At 35.2% G+C, this 25,685-nt stretch overlaps 6 protein-coding genes across 10 annotated transcripts; 1 reads left to right on the forward strand and 5 right to left on the reverse strand.

The window, feature by feature from the left end:
- Positions 1 to 727: 727 nt before the first annotated feature.
- On the reverse strand, positions 728 to 2,700 carry LOC6583629 (alpha-soluble NSF attachment protein). Its single transcript, XM_044010407.1, has 4 exons — positions 2,475 to 2,700; positions 1,562 to 1,877; positions 1,163 to 1,483; positions 728 to 1,107 (listed from the first exon to the last, which is right to left on the reverse strand). The coding sequence occupies exons 1-4, from the start codon at positions 2,564 to 2,566 to the stop codon at positions 958 to 960; spliced, it is 879 nt and encodes a 292-aa protein (XP_043866342.1). The 5' UTR covers positions 2,567 to 2,700; the 3' UTR covers positions 728 to 957.
- Positions 2,701 to 2,976: 276 nt separating this feature from the next.
- LOC6583630 (serine/threonine-protein kinase polo) lies at positions 2,977 to 5,846 on the reverse strand. The gene is made up of 5 exons (XM_002009260.4): positions 5,481 to 5,846; positions 4,878 to 5,102; positions 4,031 to 4,810; positions 3,537 to 3,965; positions 2,977 to 3,464 (listed from the first exon to the last, which is right to left on the reverse strand). The coding sequence occupies exons 1-5, from the start codon at positions 5,577 to 5,579 to the stop codon at positions 3,270 to 3,272; spliced, it is 1,728 nt and encodes a 575-aa protein (XP_002009296.1). The 5' UTR covers positions 5,580 to 5,846; the 3' UTR covers positions 2,977 to 3,269.
- A 576-nt stretch (positions 5,847 to 6,422) lies between these two features.
- Positions 6,423 to 13,768, reverse strand: LOC6583631 (DCN1-like protein 4). Of its 4 annotated transcripts, none has more exons than XM_015162986.3 (7): positions 13,687 to 13,768; positions 12,938 to 13,004; positions 12,653 to 12,867; positions 7,738 to 7,829; positions 7,423 to 7,676; positions 7,161 to 7,368; positions 6,423 to 7,099 (listed from the first exon to the last, which is right to left on the reverse strand). In XM_015162986.3, the coding sequence occupies exons 3-7, from the start codon at positions 12,757 to 12,759 to the stop codon at positions 7,020 to 7,022; spliced, it is 741 nt and encodes a 246-aa protein (XP_015018472.1). In that variant the 5' UTR covers positions 12,760 to 12,867; positions 12,938 to 13,004; positions 13,687 to 13,768; the 3' UTR covers positions 6,423 to 7,019. The 4 variants fall into 4 exon arrangements, with proteins under 4 accessions (XP_015018472.1, XP_015018470.1, XP_002009297.1 ...); XM_015162984.3 differs by having other exon boundaries at positions 13,719 to 13,741; XM_002009261.4 differs by lacking the exon at positions 13,687 to 13,768 and adding an exon at positions 13,122 to 13,146.
- Positions 9,524 to 11,434, forward strand: LOC6583632 (lysosome-associated membrane glycoprotein 5). The gene is made up of 5 exons (XM_002009262.4): positions 9,524 to 9,805; positions 9,949 to 10,031; positions 10,093 to 10,341; positions 10,425 to 10,834; positions 10,980 to 11,434. The coding sequence occupies exons 1-5, from the start codon at positions 9,715 to 9,717 to the stop codon at positions 11,020 to 11,022; spliced, it is 876 nt and encodes a 291-aa protein (XP_002009298.2). The 5' UTR covers positions 9,524 to 9,714; the 3' UTR covers positions 11,023 to 11,434.
- Positions 13,769 to 21,063: 7,295 nt separating the features above from the next.
- Positions 21,064 to 22,763, reverse strand: LOC6583633 (dysbindin protein homolog). Its single transcript, XM_002009263.4, has 2 exons — positions 21,827 to 22,763; positions 21,064 to 21,751 (listed from the first exon to the last, which is right to left on the reverse strand). The coding sequence occupies exons 1-2, from the start codon at positions 22,578 to 22,580 to the stop codon at positions 21,651 to 21,653; spliced, it is 855 nt and encodes a 284-aa protein (XP_002009299.1). The 5' UTR covers positions 22,581 to 22,763; the 3' UTR covers positions 21,064 to 21,650.
- A 1,280-nt stretch (positions 22,764 to 24,043) lies between these two features.
- Positions 24,044 to 25,457, reverse strand: LOC6583634. 2 transcript variants are annotated; one of them, XM_015162987.3, is made up of 2 exons: positions 25,195 to 25,457; positions 24,044 to 25,143 (listed from the first exon to the last, which is right to left on the reverse strand). In XM_015162987.3, the coding sequence occupies exons 1-2, from the start codon at positions 25,215 to 25,217 to the stop codon at positions 24,213 to 24,215; spliced, it is 954 nt and encodes a 317-aa protein (XP_015018473.1). In that variant the 5' UTR covers positions 25,218 to 25,457; the 3' UTR covers positions 24,044 to 24,212. The 2 variants fall into 2 exon arrangements, with proteins under 2 accessions (XP_015018473.1, XP_002009300.2); XM_002009264.4 differs by having other exon boundaries at positions 24,044 to 25,138; positions 25,195 to 25,455.
- Positions 25,458 to 25,685: the final 228 nt, after the last annotated feature.

Below are 25,685 nucleotides of genomic sequence, written 5' to 3' on the forward strand. Positions count from 1 at the left end.
TACTTTCCAACCATTTTCAATATTTTATATTTCTCTCATTACATTATATTGTATATGGTAATGGTAAGAAATTTTTAGGATTTAGTTATAAAATTTAAATATATCAGAAATTTTAAGCATTTAAACCAGCAAAATTTTATTATGCTGTTTAAGCAACAACTACAGATTAAAATTGGATAAAGTTTTATTTAATTAATCATTTATTTATATTTTTATACCTTTCGGATTCACCAAATATTTGAATTTGTTCTGTGATGGAATTAATAACTGCGACCCTCAAGATATTCTAATGAATTAGTTAGATTCTTTAATATGTATTCATTTTTATTTTTCGTAAGAATGTACTTTTTTCTATCGTTTAACCTCAAGTTTTTAATAATTACCAACGATTTTTTTTTATAATTGTAATCTTCTGTTTATAGCTTTTATTATATTTCTTTAGTTCAGAAACTGCATTTATTTTATTTATTATTTCTTTTTTTTTTCGTTTTCCTAACCTTAATAACGCATACTTGACTGATTAAATTTTTTTAATAGTTAGTGCTAAAACTAGAATATCTTAATCATTGTCAATTGACAATATGTTTAACACATTAGTGATTATATAAGAAAAAAAAAAAAAAAAAAACAAAGTCTTAATAAAAACCGATCCATCAAATTAATATGTTCAACCAATTTTATATTACTTTGACAAATAATTTACATTGTACAACTCAACAAAAAGAAATGATCCAAAGTCATGACGATATTATTTATAAATTAAAATCATTAAGTTTTCACTTTAAAAATGTTGCATATTATAGTGTAGAATAATGATTTTAGTTGAATTAATTTTTCTCTTGTGAATTTCGTTATATGTATATACGTAGATATATATTTTTTGTTAACTCAAAAAGCATTTAAGAAGTTATATGCGTTTATATATTTGTATTTATACGCGTTAATATATTGGTATTTTTATCGCAAATCAGGATCCTCGTCTGCGGCCTTTTTAATGCGTAGCAATATTGTTGTATACCATTGATCCAAGCGTGAGATGCTATCGTAATCCTTTACTGCTTCTGTAAACCCCTCGATATTCTGCTCCTCAAGGTGCTCACATAGAACCTACATAGAAATGTATTTTATTGAATGAAAATGTAAGTTACAAAATCTTAATTACCTTGATTAGTTTGAACTCTCGTGAGTCTTGGAATGCCGGGTATTGCTGCGCATACTTTTCGATTGCGTGTTGCGCATTCAACAAATCAACGCTTAGATGACAAAGAGCGGCACGAAAGAAATACTCCTTGGCGCTGTATTTCAACAACGAGCTCTCGAGTGATGAGGCAGCAACCTGCTCATATATGGATATTGCTTTTTCATAATCCTCCAGTTGGGCTGCATATTGGGCAACTTTTAGCATACACTTATTCGCCGAGCTAACTGACTCTTCGCCCTTAAAATAATCTGCCGCTTGTTCATAGTGTTGAATGGCTTTGGCCTTCACGTCACCAGATAAATTACAAATTAATTACTTTCTAGTCTGTGTTATAAATGCACATATATAATAGTTGCTTACCAGAGTAGCTGGGTCACTTTCATACATTTCAGCAATGCTCTGATGATGCTTGGCTGCCATTGTAAAGCGTCCCATATCGGTGTAAATGTCTATGGACTTCATCAAACAGTTGACGGCGCTTTCCACGTCAACCTTCTTGTAGCAATTCGAAGCGTCCACGTAGCAAGTGCCTGCATCGTGGCGGCTGCCAGCTCGTCCATGGAGAGTGGCTGCCTCACAGAAGCATTCACCGGCTTTACTCCAGTTCTTCGACATTTTAAACATATTGCCAGCTCGCTGATAGCACTCAATAGCATCTTCAATTTTATTGGAACCACTGCAATGATTTATAACAATAGACAACTATAACAATGGATATCACTCGCACTTATGACCATATATTAGCCCATACTTAATCGGGCCTATCACGTAATAATAAGGATCAATATTTTCTTATAGTTTTGTAGTTTCCCTAGTGTGTTAATTAATAGTTCTAATGTCTGCATAAATATGGAATGCACAATAATTACATGATTAGCTTATAAATAAAAATTAAAATTAAAAAAAAAAATAATAATAATAATAATAATAATAATAATAATAATAATAATAATAATAATAATAATAATAATAATAATAATAAAACAAACAAATATTTTAATATCTAAATTTCATACTTTTGAATCATATTTTAATCCACATTAATATATATCTAAAGTTTAATACAAATAAATTTTCCTTTCAGGCATCAATATTTCTGTATGGGCAGATACATACATCTAAGTATATGTATATATGCTCATGCGTGGTACATACTTTAGGGAATCGCATTCGAATGTTCCTAAATGCAATAATTAAAACGAAATACCTACATTATGTCTTCTAGCGCAGAAAATAATAATGAATACGCTCGATAGTAGTCCACATTACTCACCCAAAAAGCGAGCCGAGAAAACCCTTTTGTTGTGTCAGCTTCTTTTCCGCCTCAGCCATAAGCTGAAGGGCCTTCTGCTCATTGTCTCCCATTATTGTTCTTGTGGATATTTTGTTCACTAAATTGCATTTAGATAACGATTCGGTGGCTTTCAGATATTCTGCACAAATTCGACTTGGACCTTGCTGAAAATAAAATCAATACGATATGTATTTTGTAAGTAACACTTTGGTCACACTGCTATGCCATCCAGTGTGACCAAAGTGTTACTTACAAAATACATATTATTTCCCTTTCTTTAAATATACTTAATAAAATACAATCAAGAATGACATGTGACGCAATGGAAATAAATATTTCTTAGACAACACTTCCAAATCATTTTATTTTGCACTTAAAAAATATCTCGGAGTTTCGTACTCTCTCGATTATCAGTATTAAAAAGCAATGCAGTATCTAAATACCGATAACAATCGATTTACCTAAAAGAAAACAAAATAAATATGCTGATTCTGATCATTTTATATCATTATTACTTTCTTTATATATTAAAAATTATGAAAACATTTATTACAAAAGCTAATATCTTAGCGGAAAAAAACTGAATATATAACTTAATAAATAAACAAGCGACTAATTTAAACAGCAACGGGAATTTGGAGTATATCGAACATGGAGGAATAGATTTTTTGCTTTGCGCGCTATATAGAAAATTAATGTATTCTGTTTAACTAGACATAAACGTAACGAGAATGAATATATGAATCAGCCGGCTGTAGTAATTTCCTTTTATGCTCAAACAAACATCTTCTCAAGCATTTTCCTGAGTTTCTCATGAGCATAACGTATCTTTTGGTATAGATCCTTGGAAACTCCGTTTTGTGCGATAGTTGAAAATCGATATGTGCGAAAATTTTTCTCATGATCCATGTAGGTGATGGCACTCATACGGGGGCATAAAATTATTTTCATATGATCTGAAAAGTTAAGCTAAGCAAGAAACAAAAATAATACATATAAAATTTTGTTCTGTAATTTAAGTTGAAAGTTTATGGTTAGTACCTGAACAGAGCCATTGGTTAAATGCATAACCACTGCACAAGTCGTCCGAAACCAGGAATGAAGATGAGGCATTCGAGAAATTTGATCATTTTCATCAGGAACATTATTGGCCCCTGCCTTTACCAGATGCTCAGTCATATAACGTTTAAAATATGACAGCAGTTTCATCTTTTTATCCAGAGACTTGCAGTAATCTGTCGTAGTCATGTAAGATTCTTTACCCTCCTTATCAATAAAATGCACGTTTAGTTGATTAGGCAACAAAATGAGTTTTGTGGTGTCATTGAACATAACTCCGATGCCCTCATCACACAGTTGATAGCCAAAACCGTATTTATCGCTATAGTCGACCCACTTTGATATCCAAAATAACGGCTGGGCAGCAGGATCGGTATTCTCATCGCCAAGATTTCCTTGCAGTAAACGCGGCTTTTAAAATGAAGAGGAAGCATATTTATATTTATATATTTGATATTTAACCTCATTCTGCATACCTTATCATTAATAAGCTTCGTCAGCTGCTGATGCAAGCTCTCTATATCGCTACGATAGTCTTCATTATGACGACAAACCTGAGCCGACGCTGTAATAGCGTCGTGTAAATTATTCTTTAAGAACGTCGACTCTAAACGAGTATCATCTCGCAGACCATTGTATTCCGCCAGCGGCTTACGCTGAGTAGGATCCTCTATAGTATCGTTAATGCCGATACGTGGAGCCATTGTTAAACAAGAACTGGGCAAAAACACTGGCACTTGTGTGGCCTTAAGAAACTCAAAATTCAAGAGCTGTCCTATTGTAGGACGACTTTCTGGATTAGGTTGCAGCATTGCAATGACCATATCCGCAGCCGGTTTTCTTAAGTAGCTCGGCACGCGGTACTCGCATTTTTTTATTTTTGAGTAAGTGTCTTTTAATGTTTTTGTTTCGAAAGGCGGCTGACCAACCAACAACGTATACATAACGCATCCAATGGACCAAATGTCCACTTCAAACGAGTGACCCTTCTTTGTCAGAATCTCTGGTGCAATATAGTTAGGAGTGCCGCAAAGGGTTTTCTTGCGTTCACCCTCATACTCAATACGAGTTGCTAGTCCAAAATCTCCAATCTTCACATGCAACATGTCATTTAGAAATAGATTGCCCAACTTTAGATCACGATGAATGATGCGATTGTCGTGAAGATACTTGACACCCTGTATTATCTGGTATATGTAATAGCGGGTTTCAAACTCTGTAATACTCTTACGGCGCTTATGCAACTCCATCATTGACTACAAAGCAATATGTTGAAAAAAAATTAATAATACATGCACGCCTTTATCAATTCATAATACTTACGCGTTTCTTGCACAGCTCCAGCACAATATAGATGTTCTGAACATCTTCAAAATAGCTGTGAAATTTTACAATATTTGGATGGTTTAGACTGCGGTGAATAGTTATTTCCTGAGCCGTCTTCTCCTTCTGGTTGTGCTTTATCATAAGCTTCTTGGATACAATCTTGCCGGCAAACACATCGTCGGTCTCCACATCAATTATTTCATAACATTTAGCAAATCCGCCCTGAAAATTGTATTTTAAAATTATCAGAAATATTTCAAATACATATATTAGCTGAATATATGAACATATGTACATACATACATGCATACATTCATTTATTGTGTAGTACGCGCCAAAACAGCCAACTGGTTGTTTGCAACCAGCCAACTGGTTACTTGCAGTGTTTGACAACACTAATTTCTGTTCGTAGCTATATACATGTGTGTCTGAATACACAACCTGCACACATACATGCATGCATACATAACTGCATATCGCGAAAACAACAGGAACAAAATGTCCAGGGCAAACGATGCAATCGCCTCTATGTAGGACGGCCACCGCATGTTTTCCCTCTATTTTTATACAAAATGTCTGCGAGACAAACTTAGCACTTACCTTACCGAAAAAGCGCATACGCTTATAGGTCTTACGGTGATTAGAGTCAAAAAGACGATCAGGTATATCCGTGCTCTTGTCCTCGGGCTTTGCGGCCATTTTTTCAGTTTTGTCTTTTTGGACTGACTCGTTTATTTTATTTTTTCTATATCTGCTCCGCCTGCTTGCTTCTTTTGTTTTCTGAGATTTAATTATTTTTGTGCACGGTACGTAAATATTTACCCCGAAGTATATTAAAAAATATGATAAAATATTCACACTAACAATGATCTAAAACGAGATACCCAGGCCGACACGAATTACAGGCACAAAGTGTAGAACGCGCCGAAACAGTTTATTCTATTTGAATGCCAGTTTGAGTAGTTCGTCGGCGTCACTAAGTCTCAAACGATAACATGTTTTGAGCAGCACTGCATGGCCAGTGCTGGAAAATATTCACAAAAAGCACGCGTAAACGTTAAAATTTAAATTATATGTATAGCCAGCATAAAACTATGGTTTTTGGACTTTATTCAAATCTAAATTTGTGGGAGTTGCATAAAAGCATCAAGAGATCTACTTTAATACTATAATAATAATAATAATTATGTAATTTTTTAACTTTTATACTTTAACAATTGAGCGAAAAATACTATGTATTGAAATATCTGGCCTCTCACTGCAGCAACCAATTTATAGATCTGGCAGCACCATCCGAGAGAGGTTGCAAATTGCAACTAATGAAGAGGGATTTTCGATAAAAATAGATTTTATTTGTCGACAATATTCATTCAATTATATTAATTAATGTAGCTGAATAAGAAAATGTGAGCCCTAAATGCAACGATAAATTAGGTTGATTTCCCGTCTCGAGAATCCATTAATAACTAAAATCGTTAAATAGCTTCAGTTGATTTTAGAGAATAAGTAGGGCCTAACCGAATACATTGAAAATCAGCAAGCTGTATTTCAATAAGTTTATTGGATATTATGATCTCCAAAAAGCTCCTGCTTGCTTATCCACTTCCTCAAAAAGCGAGAAGACCCTTAAGTTTTTTAACTACGGATATAAGTTTGACTATGCCACTTAGAAATACATACATATGTATGTATGCTTGAATCGTATAATATTTTTGTTACTTGTATATTGGCATTCGTTCAGTTTTAGGTTATTGCGACGCTTTTACGATGGTTTCGAAATGAGCTTACTGTAAAACTGTTGTCTATTACCAGTTTCAGTGATGCCTTAAAAGTAACACTTTATGTAGATTGTTTTTTAAATGTTTACAATTAAATTATTACATTAATTATATATATATATATATATCAATAGTGTTGTTTTATAGTTGGTTTTTCTTCTTTTTTTTTTTTGAAAGTTTTACGCAGTCTCAAGTGCCTTGTGTCTCTTTCTTGGTGTACGTATGTTTGTGTCAGAGTTAGCGTGTGCAATGGAGGAGGGCTTTGCGTTTTGCATGTCGTTGTGTGTGTATCGCCGATCGTCTCATGATAGACACTACAGAATTTCTAAAGTTGAACTAAAATTATCCGATCCAGGCACTCTCAGCTGGATCCCGAGCTCCCAACGACTAGCCCGCGTTGCAAACGCAGCCATTCCACAAATTCATCCAGCATGACGGGCCCTAAAATTGGAAATGATAACAAAACATGGTATGCTTATCGAGCGTATTAACTGTTACGTACATGCTCCATCAATATCATAGTTTGACAAATCAATACAGATTGTGCGCGAAAACTCGAGTATATTACACCATTGATCCTTATTAATAACCTTGTACTTGGATTGCTCTAGGAATTGCGCAAATTGTGGATACAGTGTCCAATGCTTGCCCAGAAGTAATTGTAGCATCGCTTTAGCCGTCAGAATATCCATGCTTCGCTGATCCGAGTCCTGCATAAGAAATTGGTGTGTATATTTATGCTTGCAAGATTATTATTAATTTACCTTGGCAAAATCATAGGCGTATCGGTATATACTCTTGAAGGAGTTGGGATCGTTGAGTATGCTGCGCAGATAGTCCAGTTTCACAACCATTTTTGCTGTCGAATCACATTCGAGATCCGTGAGACCTTTTAACCACTCTTGCTGACTGAAGAATCCCATCTGTGTGGCACCCATTTTGTAGGCGAGCACAAGCATCACAATATTCTCGGGCTCAACGCCAATATCTTCACAGAATTTCTCCATGCCATCTGGTCCTATAAATACGAGTGTTTATGTTGTTTTCCTTTTGAGATCACCAACTTTTGTTTTACTCACCCAGTGTATCAGGCTCATCGGGCGTGGTGTATTCGTGGAACCAGGCGAGGCAGCGTTTCTGGCTAAAGCCGTCTTCTGCTCTTATATGGCGTCTGGTTAAAAACAACAATGTTATCAATATAATTATCTATGTTATTAGTATTATTAAATGAATTGTTAATAGTATACTTAGCCATAAAACATTTAAGCACATATATTTATGCTATTTTATTTATTTTTAACTATAATTTTCTTGAGCAATCGCTCCGATGTTGACGTATTATTCAATGTTTTAATTTTCTTAGTGTTGCCAACTAAAAATAGCAATAGTAAACTTAATGGTGATGCCAATGCAATCAAAAAGAGGCCGAAACAACATTCGAAGATATTTAAATATACATACATATATATATATAAAATGAAGGTCATTATATTATACATACATACATATGTATTTCTGAGAATATTTTTAAAGTATTTTTTTTATAACAGTAACCACTTTTTGATCGTAGTTTTTGTTAAATTATGTACAAGCACACATGAAATAAGTGATCTCATCAAAATTCAAGTGGTTACGAAGAATAATGTAGATATTTCTTTGAAATACCTCATCAGCTTTAATTCCAAATTAACAAAAAATATAAAAATATTCACTAAAAAAGAAGTCCAAATGGGGAAGACGATTTTAAAAACAATTAACACTGCTCTAATCGAGACTCCTCGACTATGAGATACCTTGAACCCTTCTAAGAATTGATGTTTCAGTAATTCTTCGTGTCTTTCTGCTTACACAAGAAATACCTACACAGACACACATAGGCATGCACGCATAAACACGAATTGACTGCAGTGTGGGCTTACTATGAGAAATTAATTGTTTAATAACTTTTCGATGGACTATCTCCATGAAACTTGTGGATCGTGATAATAACATTGAAATGCGTGCGTACTTGAAATACGGCTTTGAGGGGGTGGATATAGAGGAGGGGGTTAAATAAGTCTAGGAGATATAATTAAATAACTAGTTTTCGATAATTGTTTAATCGATAACAAAATATTGGCAGTACTTCTCGATTTTTTGAGAAAAATTCGATATGCGCGGACCAAGGAAAAAATTTTAGGTCTCCAGCTCTTATATCTTCTGATATCGATGCGTTCATACATACGGACGGGCGGACGGACAGGGTTAAATCTACTCAGATCGTCGCCCTGATCAAGAATATATTTACTTTGTGGAGTCGGTCACGCCTCCTTCTGCCTGTTACATACTTTTAAGAAAACAATTATACCCTGATTTCTTATTTTCAAAGGGTTCTGGGTATAAGAAAAACAGCACATGCGCATCTTGATAAAACTTCGAAATCATGAATTTAGGGATGGCGGCTGGATTTGAACCAAAATCCGACCAAAACACACGAATTTTAATTTAAACTTTGGAATCTGTATCTCGAAAGGCGTAGGAGATATGATTGAATAACCAACTCGATCTGCCACACTTCTGAATCTATATAACCATGTCTGGCTGTTCGCATGAACGCCGCGATATCGGAAGATATAATAGAGACTTTTTCAGTCTCATAACATAGTCCACACTGTAGCGCAACTCAAACGCCGTCGCTGCTATCTGTGCAGTTGGCGGAACGCATGACTTTGTATGTGTGCATAAAAAAGTACTGAATTGTTGGAGTATCAGTTCTATCAGTTTATGCAGGGTTTGGGGTATCTCCCAGTCGAGCACTCTCTACTAGAGCACTCTTGTTATTAACTGAGTTCCGGCGGCTGCGCGCTGGATTGTGAATTGAGAGCGAGAATTGAATGAATTTTATGTCAATATATGGCAGCTGAGAACTCGTGAAATAGGCGCGGAGCAGAATGCTGATGAATAAGCATTCAAGCCGTAGTTGTGCGCACGACTGCAAGCGAGACACTTCGTTTCTATCGAATTAAGGAATCGTACGTAATAATACCCTTAAAAGGTTTTTGTTAATAAATAAAAAAATGCTACAATTTCGTAAAAATAACCGTGCTTTGAAGTGTGTCAATGGATATGTATTCAACATTATCTGTTGCATACTATTCGCGTTACTTGGTGAGTTGTTAAAACACCCCTTTGCTTAAGGGAATGAATGGGTGGGAAAAAATCAATAGCACGGAGGACACATCACACTGCTGACACAATGACTTAGAGGAACAAAAATTGCAATTTAGAGTTAAACTCATATTTTTTCACAGCGAACAGCGCTCAAGGCCTTCAGCTCAGCGCCTTTACAACGAAAACGCCGAGAGTTTCTAAATATACTACTAAATCGCCATCGGTAAGGGATGAGCATCCTCACCCATTTCAGGTTTTTTTTCAAGTGTCAAATACTCTTGCAGGCATCTTCGATGAATCATGATGCCACTACTTCGATTTATCGCTTAAATGCTACTAATGGCATCACCTGCATTCTTATGCAAGTAGATGGTTTAATAAGTATCCGATATCGGAATAAGTTGAACGAGGATGTGGAGGCAGACCTATATATGCCGGATAATCCAGTCTTGAGCGGCGAGTGTGACAATACGAATTTGGAAATATTGACCATGGACTTCAAGGGCTTTTCGCTGTCCATGACTTTCAAAAAGGTAAGGGGCTAAGCGTTTGCCAATGGGACCAAAATGTCAGAGGTTAACTAAAATTAATTTCTACTATACACACACATGCATAGTCGTCAGGAGGCGAGGGGTGGTACATCAACGTTTTTGAGCTAACATACTCCTCATCGAATCCATTATTCGAACATCCTGACCGTCCCAATTTGAATGTGAAATTGACCTCTCCAGCACAAACGCCCATGTATTTTCCAACGCCCGTGGGCAAGTCGTACCTTTGTGACAAGGAACAAACTGTGATTTTGTATGCCCCTCACGATTCTGGCGATCAGTCTGGTCATATTGCGCGTCTTTACTTGCGCGACATGCATATGCAAAGCTTTATGTTCAAGGAGAGCGGCAAGTGGGGACCATCCTTCCACTGTAGTGCCACCGGATCCTATCGCGACGAAACGGCACCCTTAGCCGTAGGTACAGCACTGGCCATTGCGGTTCTATTGACTATTTCGGGCTACGGTGGTTGGCGGTGAGTAATTCAAAATTTGTCTAACTAAGCTTAATGCAATACGAGTATAAAATAGTTGAGTATTTATAGATAAAATAGCCCTTACTACAAATTTACAAAGTTTAAATTCCAAATTTTTAATAGTTATACTAATTCAATTTTTCAGGTATTTCAAAGTCAAGAAGGTTCAGTACGGGTCGATGGAGTAAACCAAGCCTCAATGTACTACAATTAACTTAATTCTTTTCGAATCATACCTTTCTGTTATTTGTTGTAGCCAGTATTGAAGTATCCAACTATATTATCATGTTCTTAAAGGTAAAGGAAATTGTGAGTCATCGGAACCACAAACATAATTGTTACAAAATTATATATATATATAAATAAATGCAAATGTCTTCCATATAGCTAATATTATGTGAAATGTTAAATATTATATTTATTATAATTACGCTCATGTGCATTTGTTAAATATATGCGAGTATATATTTACATAACTAACCAAAACTTATTGCAAACCTATTGAAAACTTTCAAATATGTAAAAGCAAAACTCTGTTTATTACACATGCAAAATTTAAGGAAGGAAACTGAAATAGATAGACCTCCTATATATACCACATAAAAATATAGAAATTTGTGCCAATCTATAAAAATAAGGAAACTAATCAGATTCAAGTTACAAAATTATGAATTAAACCCGTCAAATTTTTTAGTATACCGGTTGCATAATACAAAATAAATTATTCTATATGTTGGGCACATTAAAATGAATAAAAAATTGCACCACTAAAATAAAGATATATGATCTTTAGATATAAATATTTAACTTTCTTTTTAATAATCTCTTAACTAATAGTTCATAAACACACACATATATATTAATTTATATGTATAGGATAATTAAATTAAATTAAATAAATAAATTCATTTATTAATTAACTTGAATAAATATACATAAACTACTTAACAATTCCATAATTAAATTCGATTCTTTTCATCTATAAGCGAACTCATGAAGACATAAATAAATAAACAATTAACAAAAAAATAAATAAATAAAATGAAGAGGGACCTGATACCCGTCATCTCAACGAAGATTTATTTATAAATATATATGGTAAAAACAATAAAGACCCTATGTGTATCTAAGAATTGCAGTATATCTCCCAATCACAATAAACTGATTTATACGCTATTCGCTTAATTTTCAGTTATCAGATAGTTTTGTTGATCTTACATACATCGTTTCGACTTATAGTTTTGTTATCTAATACGACTTCTTCTTATATGGTTATATGCATAATAAAACACTATCTTAAAACAATTCTATACTATACCCCATTTGGCATTTGCTCTAAAAAATACCAGGGAAGGTAAGAAATGTGGTAAATAAATACTCGATTTATCAGATATGAAAAATGAAGATTCTAAATACCAGTTTGCATTAAGACATTAGTTAGTTAAATTTTGAAAATAAAATTAGAAATCCTTCTTTAAAATAGATATCAGAGAAGCTAATAACAAATATTTATTATTTTTGTTAGAATATTATCTTCGGACAAACTTTAGATTATTATTAAATTTCCAATTTATCAGTTATTAGGCTTACAATTAAACCTTTATGATTTTGAAAACAACCCATATTTCTGTCTAGAGGTCTAACCAGTTAGGAAATTTAATCTTCCAATAACTTCTAAACGTAAAAAATCGTTGGTCAAACTATATTTAAAAAAAAGTGCTACTCTAATTTTTCAGCTTAAGCAGTCTTACCATTGAATCATTCCGTCAGTTAAAGCTTTTTTATAATTAATTCTAAATAAATTGTGGCGACACTCACCTGCTGCTTTGTTGTGTCGCTATAGTTATGTAGCTGGTGCGTGCTCTTTTTGATTGGCCATCCATATTGTCACCGATTTCTGGAGCTCTACGTTTACCTCGTGGCATGACTTGTGTGATCAAAGTACCAAAAATTTACCTGTTTTACCAAAGTAAAAACGGCAAAATTTCGATTTGGCTTATATATCTATATATAGTTACTACACGAATTTCTTGCTGTGGATCAAAAAATAATTAAACAAAGTTAAAATACAGCAATATTTAATATGTAAGAATGTATACTTACCACTGTCCCTCAGCGCAAGGCAGTTATTGTAACATTATATTACGGCAACATTGACATACATATGTAGCTAAAATATATAAACTAAAATTAGGAAACAGCAACGATTTGTATATTTTAAAATTTCGTATGTTTAATTTTTCAGAGTCAACTATGTCCGGTAAATTTTTATTCATGCCCGCCATACCTAATCAGCAATAAAGGTGTGTCCTGAATAAAAACTTAGCACAGATCCGAGTCCCGGCAAGAGAAAAAAAATTAAATCTTTGGAGAAATTTTCACGGAGTGTATAGGACACAAAATAATTATCTATATATATGTATATATATACATACATTTCCATTAATTATAGTAGAAGTAAATAATATGGTTGCATGCTTGAGTTAATTTATGCAATGCAATACATCTAATGTTTATGTTGGTTTATATATCGTCCGCACTAAAAATAATTGCATGTAAAAAAACGTTTTCAGCATATCTTGTTCGTATTAAAAACACCGGCAGCACATTGGATGAGAACTTGGTATGAACTTGCTATCGGTATCGTGGTTGTTTTCGCCATCTCAACCACACACTGAAGCAGCTGATACGCCAGTAGCAGACGGCTCCCTGCGCGTGCTTCTCTTTTTACGTCGTCAAATGCAACCAGCTCGACTCTGACGATTTAAAGTGTGTTTTTTATTGTTTTTTTATTGTACATACAATATTTAGCACTCCGTTTAAGATAATTCGACCAAAAATTTAATATTTACCATCTATATGTTAATAAAATTAATAAATTTACAGGACAGGTCTTGGCATCAATGATATCGATATTGTGATATCGATGCGGCGATGTTTTCGGTGTTTTTGTAGGTATTTCCGCATATCATCGAATCGTCGTTTTTATGGCAGCCCTAAAGTATTTGCAGTTGGCGATATATAGAATACCGTGGAATTATATTTATTTGAAGTTTAAAAGTACAATGAAATCATATTTGGATTGAAAAAACCCGTACATTTTCTCGAATACTTATTTTTATTATTATTTTAACTCTAACTCATTTAAAAATAACAGTAGTTTTTCAATCCAACAATCGGAAAAATATATGGAAAATTGAAAATTTGACAGATATGTGTTAGCTATTATTATTTAAAAAATAAAATTTTATATATATTACTAGCTGGCCCGGCAACGTTGCATTGTTGAAAGCTATGTTGTTCAGGTTGGGATACACTCTGATTAATTTATTAATCGGATTTTCATTCAAGCACCTTGTGGTAAACGACATTCTTCGTTTTTTGGTCGGGTGCAAGAACAAATATTGCGGATGGTTTGCCAACACGTGAGCATGCCACGTACAATTGACCATGAGAAAAACACGCATTTTCCAGATTGAGGCCACAAATAGTCAAAGATTGGCCCTGTGATTTGTTGATCGTCATGGCGAAGGCAAGACGAAGGGGGAATTGAATTCGTTTAAATTCAAAGGGCATATCTGTTGAGATCATCGGAATCCTAGGAATAAGAACTTCTTCATCTTTAAATTTTCCTTTGAGTATCGACGCGTGAATCACATTGCTCATCAGTTTTTTTATCACCAAACACGTTCCATTGCACAGTTTTGGCTGGTTTAAATTTCTAAGCATGATAACTACCGAGCCAACCTTCAGTTGTAAATTGTGCGGTGGTAAACCAGGCACATCCAAGGAGTTCAAAAATTCAGTTGGATAATTAGTGGCTTCTTCTTCGTTTGTTACACAGTCGATAGATTTGAATGAATACAGAGTAATAACGATTTTATTTTGAATTTAAAATTAAGGTCATCCACATCTTTATTTTAAAATGTCGTGATTCTAGTGTTTCGCCATAAAGCAGGGAACGCAATGGCTCTGGTGGCGGGACCACTAATGGCAATGGCACTTTACCACTAAGGCAGCACAAACCGGGCGTTTCACCAGCAAACTTCAATGTGCCACAATGCTGGTAAACAACGTCCATTGGACCAATGCAAACTAAACGATTCAAGCTGTAGTCAATGGTGCAATCATATCGAAACGCTGCTCGATTAAAATCAATCCTTGAACCATTTCTTATTGCCGTTTCACGGGCTGCCTCTCTTTGAGAAGTATGAATTAAGGCCCTTCTTTACTGGGTACTAACGCGGCTCCTTTCTCGGGCGATTTCTCGTTCTTCGTCAGATAATTGACACGCGATATTCCGATGCCTAATTGCATTATGGGTCCGCCGGGAAAGATTAGATCTTCTAGGACGCGGCATTTTTATCAATAGTAACACTGAATATGCCCTCGCACAAAACCACATAAAACAATCGAGAAATATAAATATAAATAATTTACACAAATTTATGTTTGAGACAAAAAAATACCTGAACTTTCGAGATATTTAGCTTTTGTACGCACGCGTATTGCTTTTATCAAATGTGCTTTTTTTTTATGAATAGTCAGGTTCGCCTGAGGCTGTGCCTTAGACTGACTGACTACATTTGTTTATTTACTTCTATACAGGACCGAAACTGTCACTGTTATCAAGCCTACTGAGTATCAATGGAAATTTGAATCTTTAGGGAAAAAACCGCGTTTTTCAAGTATTCGTCAAATTTTTTCAGTATTTTTAAGATCTACTATCCTACTCGTGCCAGAGACAAATCCAACAAATCAAAAACCATGAAAATTGGTCCAGCACATATCAAGTTATAAGCCTCTGTACACTTTTACACAACTCTCTTTTATATATATACTAGCTGGCCCGGCAAACGTTGCATTGCCCTATCCATTATTTCTAGGTAAAAAATTGTTGAAAGCTATGTTGTTCAGGTTGGGATACACTCTGATTAATTTATTAATCGGATTTTCATCATTTTGATATTAAAGTGATATCCATCGTCTCCTTGCCAAAAAATCAGCGGGTATTGTAAAGCGTCATATGAACAGTGCGTTTCAGATATTCTTTGTAGTTGCCCAGTACTGCGTCGTGTAAGCACAATATCGCATGCTTCCAAGCTTTCACCAACAATCAGGATTGCTACTTCATCGATTGTTGGAGCATTAAATGTGCGTTCATGTGTTCGAGCTGGTCTTTTATCTGCTCTGATTACTTCTTTATAGTCATCTCTTGGCATGCACTCTAAAGCAGTCTTGAACAGATTGACCAATGCATGATGTTCGTGAAGCATTTGCTTCATTGCCCATGAAGTATATTTGCAAGAATTAGTGCTGTGTATCTTCAATAGGTTGCAATGATCCAATGCGATGGCAAATCTGGCCTTGAATCTTTAAATTCAAAGCCATAGTTATAGTTAGATTTACAAACACTTTTTACAGAAATCTAGCAAACTACATCATTCCAATTTTTTTTATTTTTATTTTATTTTTTTTTTTACAATCATAGAAAATAAAATTTTTAACGTAAATTACCTTAAATGTCGGATATGATAAATATAGGATAGTACATCATAAAATAAAGCAAAAGAACAGAATATACCGCAGGGATTATGAAAGAAGAGAAGAAAAACAATAAATAGTGAATGAGACAAGTAAGGACAATTAGCAGTCAGAAAGGTAGACTTTTGAATTTTTACGATAAACAGGCAAAAAATCGGTCAGTTCGGTGTGATCTGCCAAACTGTACGCACGACTTAAAACAAAAACAAAATTAAGAGAACAGTTAGTCTGGCTGGCGCCGCTATGTCGCCAACACAGAGCAGAAAAGTTCCAAAAACGGACACTGGTCAACGGCAGAGCAACAACAACTATTATCAACCGTTACAAGCGCTGGATGACGAAACTGATAACGACAACTGTGAGGAAGTAATTGTCAACAAAACCAAAACTCACATTCCTCCTATTACGGTACTTAAAACTACTGCTGAACAACTGCATGGTATTTGCAATTTACTAAATGTCAAAGACTACTCAATTAGAAAAATTTCTATTGGAGTTAAATTACACTGCGAAGAAGAGGTGGATTTTGCCAATGTCTGCACCCACCTGCAAAACTCTAAAAATGAGTTTTTCTCCTTTGCAAAAAAACACAATAAACCATACAAAGCGGTGCTTACGGGACTTGATGACACTCCGGCTGATGAGGTTAGGAACAAGCTTACACAAATGGGACTTCAATGTACAGATGTCAAGTTTATTCAAAGGAAACGAGCCAACAATAGTAATTTCTCGCTGTATGTAGTTTACTTTGTCAACAAATCAACAAGTCTAAACGAGCTGAAGAAAAACTACTCTGTCATTGACCATATCAGAGTCAAATGGGACTACCAAAGACGCAGACCAAACACCGTGACTCAGTGCTATAACTGCCAGATGTTCGGGCACGGATCTTCCTATTGTAGTGTAAAACCATACTGTATGAATTGCGCAGGAAACCATAAAACTATTGAGTGTTCAGAAAAGTTACCTGTTAAGTGTGCAAATTGTCACGGCTCTCATAAGTCTAATTCAGTGGAGTGCCCAGGCAGAATAAATTATATAAAGTCAAGGGATAGGGGCGTCACCAAAGCACGGGTAGTCAGAACACCATTACAGTCTCCACAGTTAAACTGCGTAAAAACCTTCCCAACTCTTAATGGACAGATTTCTGAACCATTAAAGACAACCTGGGCCAGGCAACCAAAATTAAGCAGTGATCTCTTTTCGCTAGACGAGCTAAAAAGTCTTACTTTTGAGCTCATTAGTAATCTCAGAAATTGTAAATCCAAGACTGATCAGTTTGAGGTAATAACCTCACTTGCCTTCAAATTTCTTTCTTAATGTTAGACAAAGTAAAGATCATTGCGTGGAATGCCAGGGGCATTCAAAACAAAAAAGAAGAATTTTGTCACTTCCTGTTTAACAACGACATTGACATCTGCCTTGTATCTGAAACCTGGTTAAAAAATAGTATTTTCCTCAAGATTCGTAATTATAGCTGTTACAGAAACGACCGTACGACTAGTAGAGGAGGAGGGGTAGCAATCTTTATTAAAAAAAATATCCGCCACTCTTTGCTACCTCTCCCAAATACTAAAATTATTGAAACAATTGGCGTAAAAATCTTCATTAGTGATGGCACTGAGACGTCCATTTACTCATGCTATTTCCCAGGGGGGCCGCGAAAATTCCTCGAAAAAACAGCTTTTTCAGGCCGATTTACATAAGTTGTGTAGTGCAAATGGAACATTTATTCTGGGAGGGGATTTTAATTGCAGACATCAGTCGTGGGGATGCTCTAGAGCGAACTCGTGGGGTAATCTACTCAAATCTAAGGTAGACTGCAGGAACTTTTATCTAATGCATCCCTCTGAACATACATATTACCCTGCAGGAAGTCACGGGCAACCCTCAACTTTAGATTTTTTCCTTACTAATCGTCCTGGTTATCTAGCTAGCCCACGTGTGCTACACACATTAAACTCTGATCACCTTCCAGTGCTGCTTGAGGTATCTGTCAATTCTGCCATTACCGCAAACTACTTTTACTTCGATGTGAAAAGAGCAAACTGGGTAAGATTCGCCCGTTTTGTCAAAAATTCGCTTCCACCCCTAAACTCCAACTTAATGTGCCGCACAGAAGATGTTGATGATATGATTAATGTTTTTAGTGATGTCCTTCGCGAAGCCAAAGATATTAGCATCCCAAAAAAACAAATCAAATTTTCTCCAAAACCACTGCCGCAAAACATTCTCAACCTTATAAAGAGTAGGAACATACGACGGCGCACCTGGCTGAGATATCGTCACCAGTCCGATCTCATCCTTTTAAAATGGTTAAATAAACTAATCACCAAAGCGATACTAGAATTTAGAAATAAATCCTGGAATATCACTCTTGCAGCCTTAGATAAAGGTTCTTCCCCCTTTTGGAAACTCTCCAAAATTGTTAGAAAGAAACACTTAAATATCCCAACATTAGTCAATAATAACATCAGTCACACGACAGAAGAAGAAAAGGCTGAGGCGTTAGCTCAATCCTTTCGACTAAATCATATCGTAGCTGCTGGGCTCGGTGATCCGCTAACTAAAGCCGCTGTCGATGCCTCAATCCTCTCAGTCGCGCAATTATCTATAGAGCCGCTGAATGATTACTTTGTTAGCTCCAGCGTCATAAAAGGTATACTGAAAAAGCTGAAGAAGAAGAAATCTCCAGGTATTGACAAAATTGACAATATATGCTTAAAAACCCTACCTACGAAGGGAATAAAGTTTATTACTTACATAGTCAATAAATGCCTAGAGCTATGCTATTTCCCTTCTGTCTGGAAATGTGCTAAAGTTGTTCCTATTCCAAAACAAAATAAGCCTGTCGAGTTGCTCTCGTCATACAGACCTATTAGTCTTTTGTCGGCAGTCAGCAAAATACTAGAGAAGGTTATCCAAGATAAATTAACTCATTTTGTTGAATCCAATAATATCCTTCCAAGTCACCAGTTTGGATTCAGAAGCGAACACAATACTGTTCAGCCCCGTTATAGAATTAAAAAAATCATTAAAGATAATTTTTCTAGTTCTATGTCAACGGGAATGGTACTGCTAGATATCAAAGCCGCATTTGATTCAGTGTGGCATGACGGCCTAATACACAAAATGCTACATCTTAATTTCCCACCTGCGGCCATAAAGATAATCCAAAGTTATCTAAAAAACAGATCTTTTATTGTATATTTAGGTAATGCTTCATCCACAGCAGTTAACATCTCAGCAGGCTGTCCCCAAGGCTCATGCCTATCCCCTATTCTATATAATATATATACCTCTGATCTCCCAATATCACCTCATTGCACTACCTCGGTCTTTGCGGACGATACAGCAATTCTCTGTGGTGGAATTCTTTCTGCAGATATAGTTCGAAACCTCCAAACAGCATATTACTCTTTAGGTACATATTTCTCTCAATGGAAAATTTTAGTCTGCCCAGAAGAGACCAAGGCTATATTCTTCACAAAAAAACGAAAGGACATCTACGTGCCAATAACAGACATCAGATTGGGCTCGGAATATATAAAGTGGGATCCAAATGTCAGGTACTTGGGTATTACACTGGACAGAAGACTTACATTCAAGGACCATATAACCAATACAAACAAAAAGCTCAAACATATTCTTCGTACGTTATATCCCTTTATAAATAGAAACTCGAGGCTAAGCATAGAAAACAAAATGTTCTTGTATAGGTCAATTTTCCAATCAGTTACTTTTTACGGTGCACCTGTCTGGTCAGATATAGCCAAATGTCACATAAGTCAATTGCAAATCGCACAAAATAAAATCTTGAAGCTTATTTTGAATCTTCCTTGGCATCATTCCACGTTAGATCTACACTGTCGAGCCAATGTTGAATTGGTAGATATTAGATTATCGCGACTATCGCAAAATTTCATAGCCAAGTGTCATGAATCAACATATTCACATATAAATGAACTGGCATAGCCATTTAATTTTAAGTATTATTTAGTGTTTAAGTTAGTTTGTAATAAATAACCTCGGGGTTTTCTATTTCTTTGATTTTTCCCCCAAATAATTAAGTCATATTATATACCATGTCATATCTCTAAGTAAATATCTAAGCAGAAAAGGCCTAGTTCCTAGTCTAAACTCTTTAATTATTGTAAGATACCATTCACAAAAAAAAAAAAAAAAAAAAAAAAAAAAAAAACTGTAATTACAACAAAGAGTGACATAAATTGAAAAATTTGAAAAAAACAGGCAAAATTGCCCTTCAGTCGTTAAACAACATCCAAAAACTAGCATTTACAAGGTCCTGGCCTAGAAATCTGTTCTTTAACAAATATAGACTTATAGCACCTAGTTATATCGGAACGCTAAAAATAACAACTTCAACGTTATCCAGAAAGCTGAGTGGATTATCTTAAGAAAATCAACGGGTCATCATGGTACGTTCGGGAGTTTTGAACATTCCACAAGCGATTAGGGGCGCGCATTTGCAATACAGTTACAACATTAACGGCTTGTTATGATGTATTAAGATTTAAAATACAATTTTTGTTTTCTTAATGTAAGACAAAACATAATAGTACGAGGCATTGTGCTCTATCAATATACCAAATTTCAAGTCTTTTGCAGTATCTCTGAGATAACAACTATTAAAATGAAATCAAAAGTATTTATTATTGATGTAATTATCGTTGTACGTTTTAATTTTATTGACAGGTTTTAAGTAACACAGTCAAACTTAATATTTAAACACATTTACAACATTAATAAGCGGTCTATCTAAAAAAGATGACGTCACACTGCCAAGTTACATATCGCATTACAAAATTTCTCTATCGTGCATATTTGATCGCAATGTCTTACACGGTTGCAATATATGGTGTATACAATATTATATATATGTAATCAATAGTTGGAACAATTTAATGAATTCTGTTCCCGCTAATGGAAATTAAATTCCTGTATGACCTGTATAAATATTTATGTATGTAAATCTATAAAGACCTCAACTGTGTGTACAACAAATATTCCAAAACAATCTATAATTTTGGCACTGCAAGCACAAAATTTCTTTTTAAATGGAAATAGAATCCATGCACAATTTTACACTTTTGTTAAAGTATTATCCCTAGTATTTCTCAATCGGGATTACCTTAAATGCTAAGCGTAATGTATTTAGTAATAACGTTAAAAGTCGACTAATATTGTTTAGTGTTAAATTCTCTAGAGTGTACAAGAGGCACTAATGGCATTGATCGAAGATAGACGCATTTTAATCATTAAGAAAATGCTCCAAGGCATCTGACGTTGCGAAGTCCTTCTCTTCAAGAACAACGTCTTCTAAACACAATTTCATTGCTTTCGTTTCTATTTCTAAAAAGGAAATAAAAAATTAAAATATGTACATGTTTTTCGTTTTCAAAAAATTGAACTAAAACAAATATATACTTGGAAGCTGTCCGCTTTGTTTGTACTCTTCTAGATCCTCGCAAAATGCATCATGAAAAACAGCTTGGCGTTCCTTTTGAAGCCGTCTCAAATGTTGTTCATGTGTTTGAATCGTTTGCTGATGCTGATCAGCAATCTTCTGTCTATACTGCTCCAGCTCAATCAGCTTCTTTTGCTTGTGTTTGGATAGCTGAAACTGCTGTGCAAGTACGAATTCCTGTAGCTCGCATTCCTCGCATAGATTCTCCAACTTGTCAAGTTCTTGTTCCAGCTCCAGGCCCAATTTCTCCAAAGATCCAATTACTTCTGTACACTCCTCTAATTTGACCACTAATGCAGGTAGAGCCGAGAGACAACTATTTAGTTCATTTATTGTTGCACGTTTCTCGTTAGCACTCCGCAACACGGCCGTAATTTGAAAAGCCAAAGTTTCCGCATTTTCAGCATTCCGCTCGTTGGCTGCGTGGATTTGTTGCCAGCTGTCCTCATATTTTGATAGTAAATTGCAACCCGCGGCCACGTTAAGTTTTGTGGGTACGTCTGATAAATAGACGCTGCTACCATTGGAGAAATGGCTTCCGTTTAAGCTCAAGTGCGACGAATCAAGGCCAGTTGCTTTTGGGGCTGTCGCCTCACTTGTCCGACTGCTGGTGCTGCCCCCGACACGTTGGCGATACTGCTCGTGTAGACTCTCTGAAATGACTATGCCCTCCTGAATTGCATTGCTTATTTTCTTTTTTAAGCTACCAAGCATTATATAAGCCACGTCTTAGTATTTTTTATAGAAAATCAGCTGTTAATCAGCGCTGTTAGTATACAACTGCGCCGTGGTGTTTTAACACAAAATCAGCTGGTCGAAAAGTGACAAGAGAGAGAGAACTGTCATTTGACAGATCGCTCGTGAGAGCGAAGGCAGATATGTACAATCTGTTTTCTATAATACTCTATAAGCATCTACCACCACTTTTTTATTTACTTTGACCACAACTGCCTTCTTATTTTTTGTGAAAAGTAGGTAACAGGCAAATGGAATCATCGCGGACCTCATAAAGTATATACATACATATATTCTTGTTTAGGGCGACGAGTTGAGTCTATATAGCTCTGTCCGTCGTCAGAACGCCTAGATCTCAGAAGTTATAAGAGCTAGAGAGCTGAAATTTAACATGCATATTCGTGTATACCATACGCAATACAAGTGTATCATATTTTTCGAACTTATCAGATAACTTTTTATCGAGAATAATCGAAAAATTGATTTTATTTTTTGTTCAGCCTAATTTGAACACTTAGACCTGGAGACTTGAGATTTACATACATTTTAATTTATAAAAACGTGTTTCAAGTACTAGAGACTTGTGCTTTGGAATGTACACACATTTTAACCATATGATCACGCTCTGAAAGTTTGAAAGATAGTCTGCCAACAAGAGAAATAATTCAACTAATAAATTCTCATAATATCGCCCACACCGCAGTGCAGCCCAAGCGCAGTCGCTAACTGCGCAGTCAGCAGAGCAGGGTGACCGAATATGGTATTTTAAATACTTTTTGGTATTTTATCAGCTCCGATTTTGCTCAAAAGTATTTTAATGGTGTATAGGTATTTAGTAGCATTTTTCTTCGATTTTATGGTATTATATGGTATTTTCGGTTTGGTCACTCTTTAAGTCTTAATGAATCGAATGCTTAATCCTTAAGACTTGCTTAATTTAAAAAAAAATGGATGCGCACTGCAAAGCGTGCCAGACTAACATATTGAGTAGGCTGGCGTCACTTAAGCAGCATGCGGCTACACAAAAACATAAAGATTTAATAATTTTGCCCGTTTCTAATGCGTCGTGTGAACGCATGTTCTCTCAAATTAATTTAATCAAAACGAAAAATCGAAACCGCTTTAAAAATGTAAATATATCACATATATTACATGTACAATAATCATTGCGCGAAAATGGGTGCAATAATTTTAAGCCCAGTGAACACGTGTTATGTAAAGATTTCAACAAATTGAATTTAAGCTGCTCTGACGAAGAAGGCTAGTAAATATAATTAAATGATCTTAAGAGAAACTAGCAAGACTGAACAAAAAAGTTCCTTTATTATTTTATTTTAAGAAAATGTTACAAAATGAATTTTAAGCATTTAATTAATTTTAAGACTTTAAATATATACTGGAATATGGAATTGAATACGAATGAATACATAACTTTAAACCTCTTTAATTTTTACACATTTCACTCTAAATACTTTATTAAGCGGGGATGCCGAAAATCAATCTTATTTACATATATACAGAATTTTATAAAATATATTATATATATATAACATTATATATAATATATAAATATTTTCTACTAATTTTTTATTTATAAATCATTTTTTGTATCTAATCTTCAGTCAAGTCCACTGTAAGAGCAATATCGGTGGTATATCGTAACTCTAACGAGTGCGTTAACTCCAAAGATGATGGTTCTTCTTTTGTCTGCTCCACCTTACTCTCAATTATTTCTATATCACTTTCGCTATCGACGATAGTTAGATTCATGCAGCTGGAATTGTCCGATTCACTTTCGCCATCATAGCGCTCACAGCCGTCTGATTGTTCATCTTGGGAACTCACATCGATCGTAAGAATTGCTGGAATTTCATCACATGAAGATGCTATAGATAGTTCATCTAATTGGATATCCTGTTTGAGCGTTTCATCATCCGACATTAGCTCCTTAACAATGTCAGTCGACGACAACACGAATGGAAGTGGCCTATTAGCGGGTGTTTGATATAGCGGTCGACTGTAAGCCATAGACACTGCTAGAGCCAAATTGTTAAAAGCGATATCGTCTGATGCAGGATTTGATAATTTCTCGGGTGATGGGACTGCTAGTTCACTGCTAGGACTTTTCCTATGATGTCTTCGTTTAGATTTCTTCTTGGTTTTCCTGTGTTTCTTTTTGTGACCTCTGCTGCGACAGCGGTATTCTCTAGACGAGCTTCTGCTACTGCGTCTTTGTTTGAGATTGTTACTGGACCGACTTTTACGTTCCCTAGTTCCATTGAGTTCTTCCCTGATGCATCGGTTATAAAAGACATTTTCTTTGCGCCTTTTGTGTCTGGAATCTAATTCCTGAAGTTTTTGTTGACAGTTTGCCCGCGTGCGCTCAGTTGTCCGCCTGTTATGTCGTATCGCACTGTTTATTGTTCGTCCTAGAAACATTTTGTTTGGTTTACCCAGCGGATTTATTTTGCGCTCTTGTGGCACATGACATACGTTGGAATCTTGACGTGGCAATCCCCACATAAGCTCTGCAATTGCTAGACTAAGACAAATTAGGAAAAATCTTAAGTGATAGACAAAAAAATTATTTTACTTTGTAAGTGCTGAGTCGTCCATACTTCATATATGTATGTACTAGTTCTTTATACACAAAAGATTGTTTTTCCTAAAGTTTACAATAACATAACAATCCATGGTCACCCAAATATTTTACATTTGCTCTAATGTTAATAGCAGTTCAATGTTAATATTCCCCGGTAAAGAGGTGAAATTATTGACCACTTTTGTGCATTTAGTATTTGAATTTGTTATTACATAATTTATTTTGAATACTTTTCCTGACTGTCTGGGTTCGTGCTTAAGTGTCCTGCTCAAGTTATGCTTCAGCCCTGAAGCTGAAAGTGTGACGTCATAACAGAACTGTTAGCTTACATGAAAAAAAAAGCAGCTGCTGTTTGCTCACCAGTCTTAACAGTGCCACTATACTTTTCGGTAAAAAAAAAACATAAATGCATATGTATGTATGTATATATTTATGTTGTTTAATAAGCACAGGCGTACTCCTTAGATTAATTTTAAAAATAT

This window comes from Drosophila mojavensis, unplaced genomic scaffold (assembly GCF_018153725.1).
Source record: "Drosophila mojavensis isolate 15081-1352.22 unplaced genomic scaffold, ASM1815372v1 contig_74, whole genome shotgun sequence".
Lineage (NCBI taxonomy): Eukaryota > Metazoa > Arthropoda > Insecta > Diptera > Drosophilidae > Drosophila > Drosophila mojavensis.

Coding starts and splice junctions, on each gene's coding strand:
- LOC6583630 (XM_002009260.4), bottom strand. CDS start 5,579: ATGGCCGCAAAGCCCGAGGACAAGAGCACGGATATACCTGATCGTCTT. Junction 5,103..5,480: donor GTATGCGCTTTTTCGGTAAG/GTAAGTGCTAAG, acceptor TACAATTTTCAG/GGCGGATTTGCTAAATGTTA. Junction 3,465..3,536: donor TAACCAATGGCTCTGTTCAG/GTACTAACCATA, acceptor TTTCTTGCTTAG/CTTAACTTTTCAGATCATAT.
- LOC6583629 (XM_044010407.1), bottom strand. CDS start 2,566: ATGGGAGACAATGAGCAGAAGGCCCTTCAGCTTATGGCTGAGGCGGAA. Junction 1,484..1,561: donor AAAGTGACCCAGCTACTCTG/GTAAGCAACTAT, acceptor GGTGACGTGAAG/GCCAAAGCCATTCAACACTA. Junction 1,108..1,162: donor GAGAGTTCAAACTAATCAAG/GTAATTAAGATT, acceptor ATTTCTATGTAG/GTTCTATGTGAGCACCTTGA.
- LOC6583632 (XM_002009262.4), top strand. CDS start 9,715: ATGCTACAATTTCGTAAAAATAACCGTGCTTTGAAGTGTGTCAATGGA. Junction 9,806..9,948: donor CATACTATTCGCGTTACTTG/GTGAGTTGTTAA, acceptor ATTTTTTCACAG/CGAACAGCGCTCAAGGCCTT. Junction 10,342..10,424: donor TGTCCATGACTTTCAAAAAG/GTAAGGGGCTAA, acceptor ACACATGCATAG/TCGTCAGGAGGCGAGGGGTG.
- LOC6583634 (XM_015162987.3), bottom strand. CDS start 25,217: ATGGACGACTCAGCACTTACAAA. Junction 25,144..25,194: donor GACGACTCAGCACTTACAAA/GTAAAATAATTT, acceptor AATTTGTCTTAG/TCTAGCAATTGCAGAGCTTA.
- LOC6583633 (XM_002009263.4), bottom strand. CDS start 22,580: ATGCTTGGTAGCTTAAAAAAGAAAATAAGCAATGCAATTCAGGAGGGC. Junction 21,752..21,826: donor ACAAAGCGGACAGCTTCCAA/GTATATATTTGT, acceptor TTTCCTTTTTAG/AAATAGAAACGAAAGCAATG.
- LOC6583631 (XM_015162986.3), bottom strand. CDS start 12,759: ATGCCACGAGGTAAACGTAGAGCTCCAGAAATCGGTGACAATATGGAT. Junction 7,677..7,737: donor CGATGAGCCTGATACACTGG/GTGAGTAAAACA, acceptor TCGTATTTATAG/GACCAGATGGCATGGAGAAA. Junction 7,100..7,160: donor CTATGATATTGATGGAGCAT/GTACGTAACAGT, acceptor TTCCAATTTTAG/GGCCCGTCATGCTGGATGAA.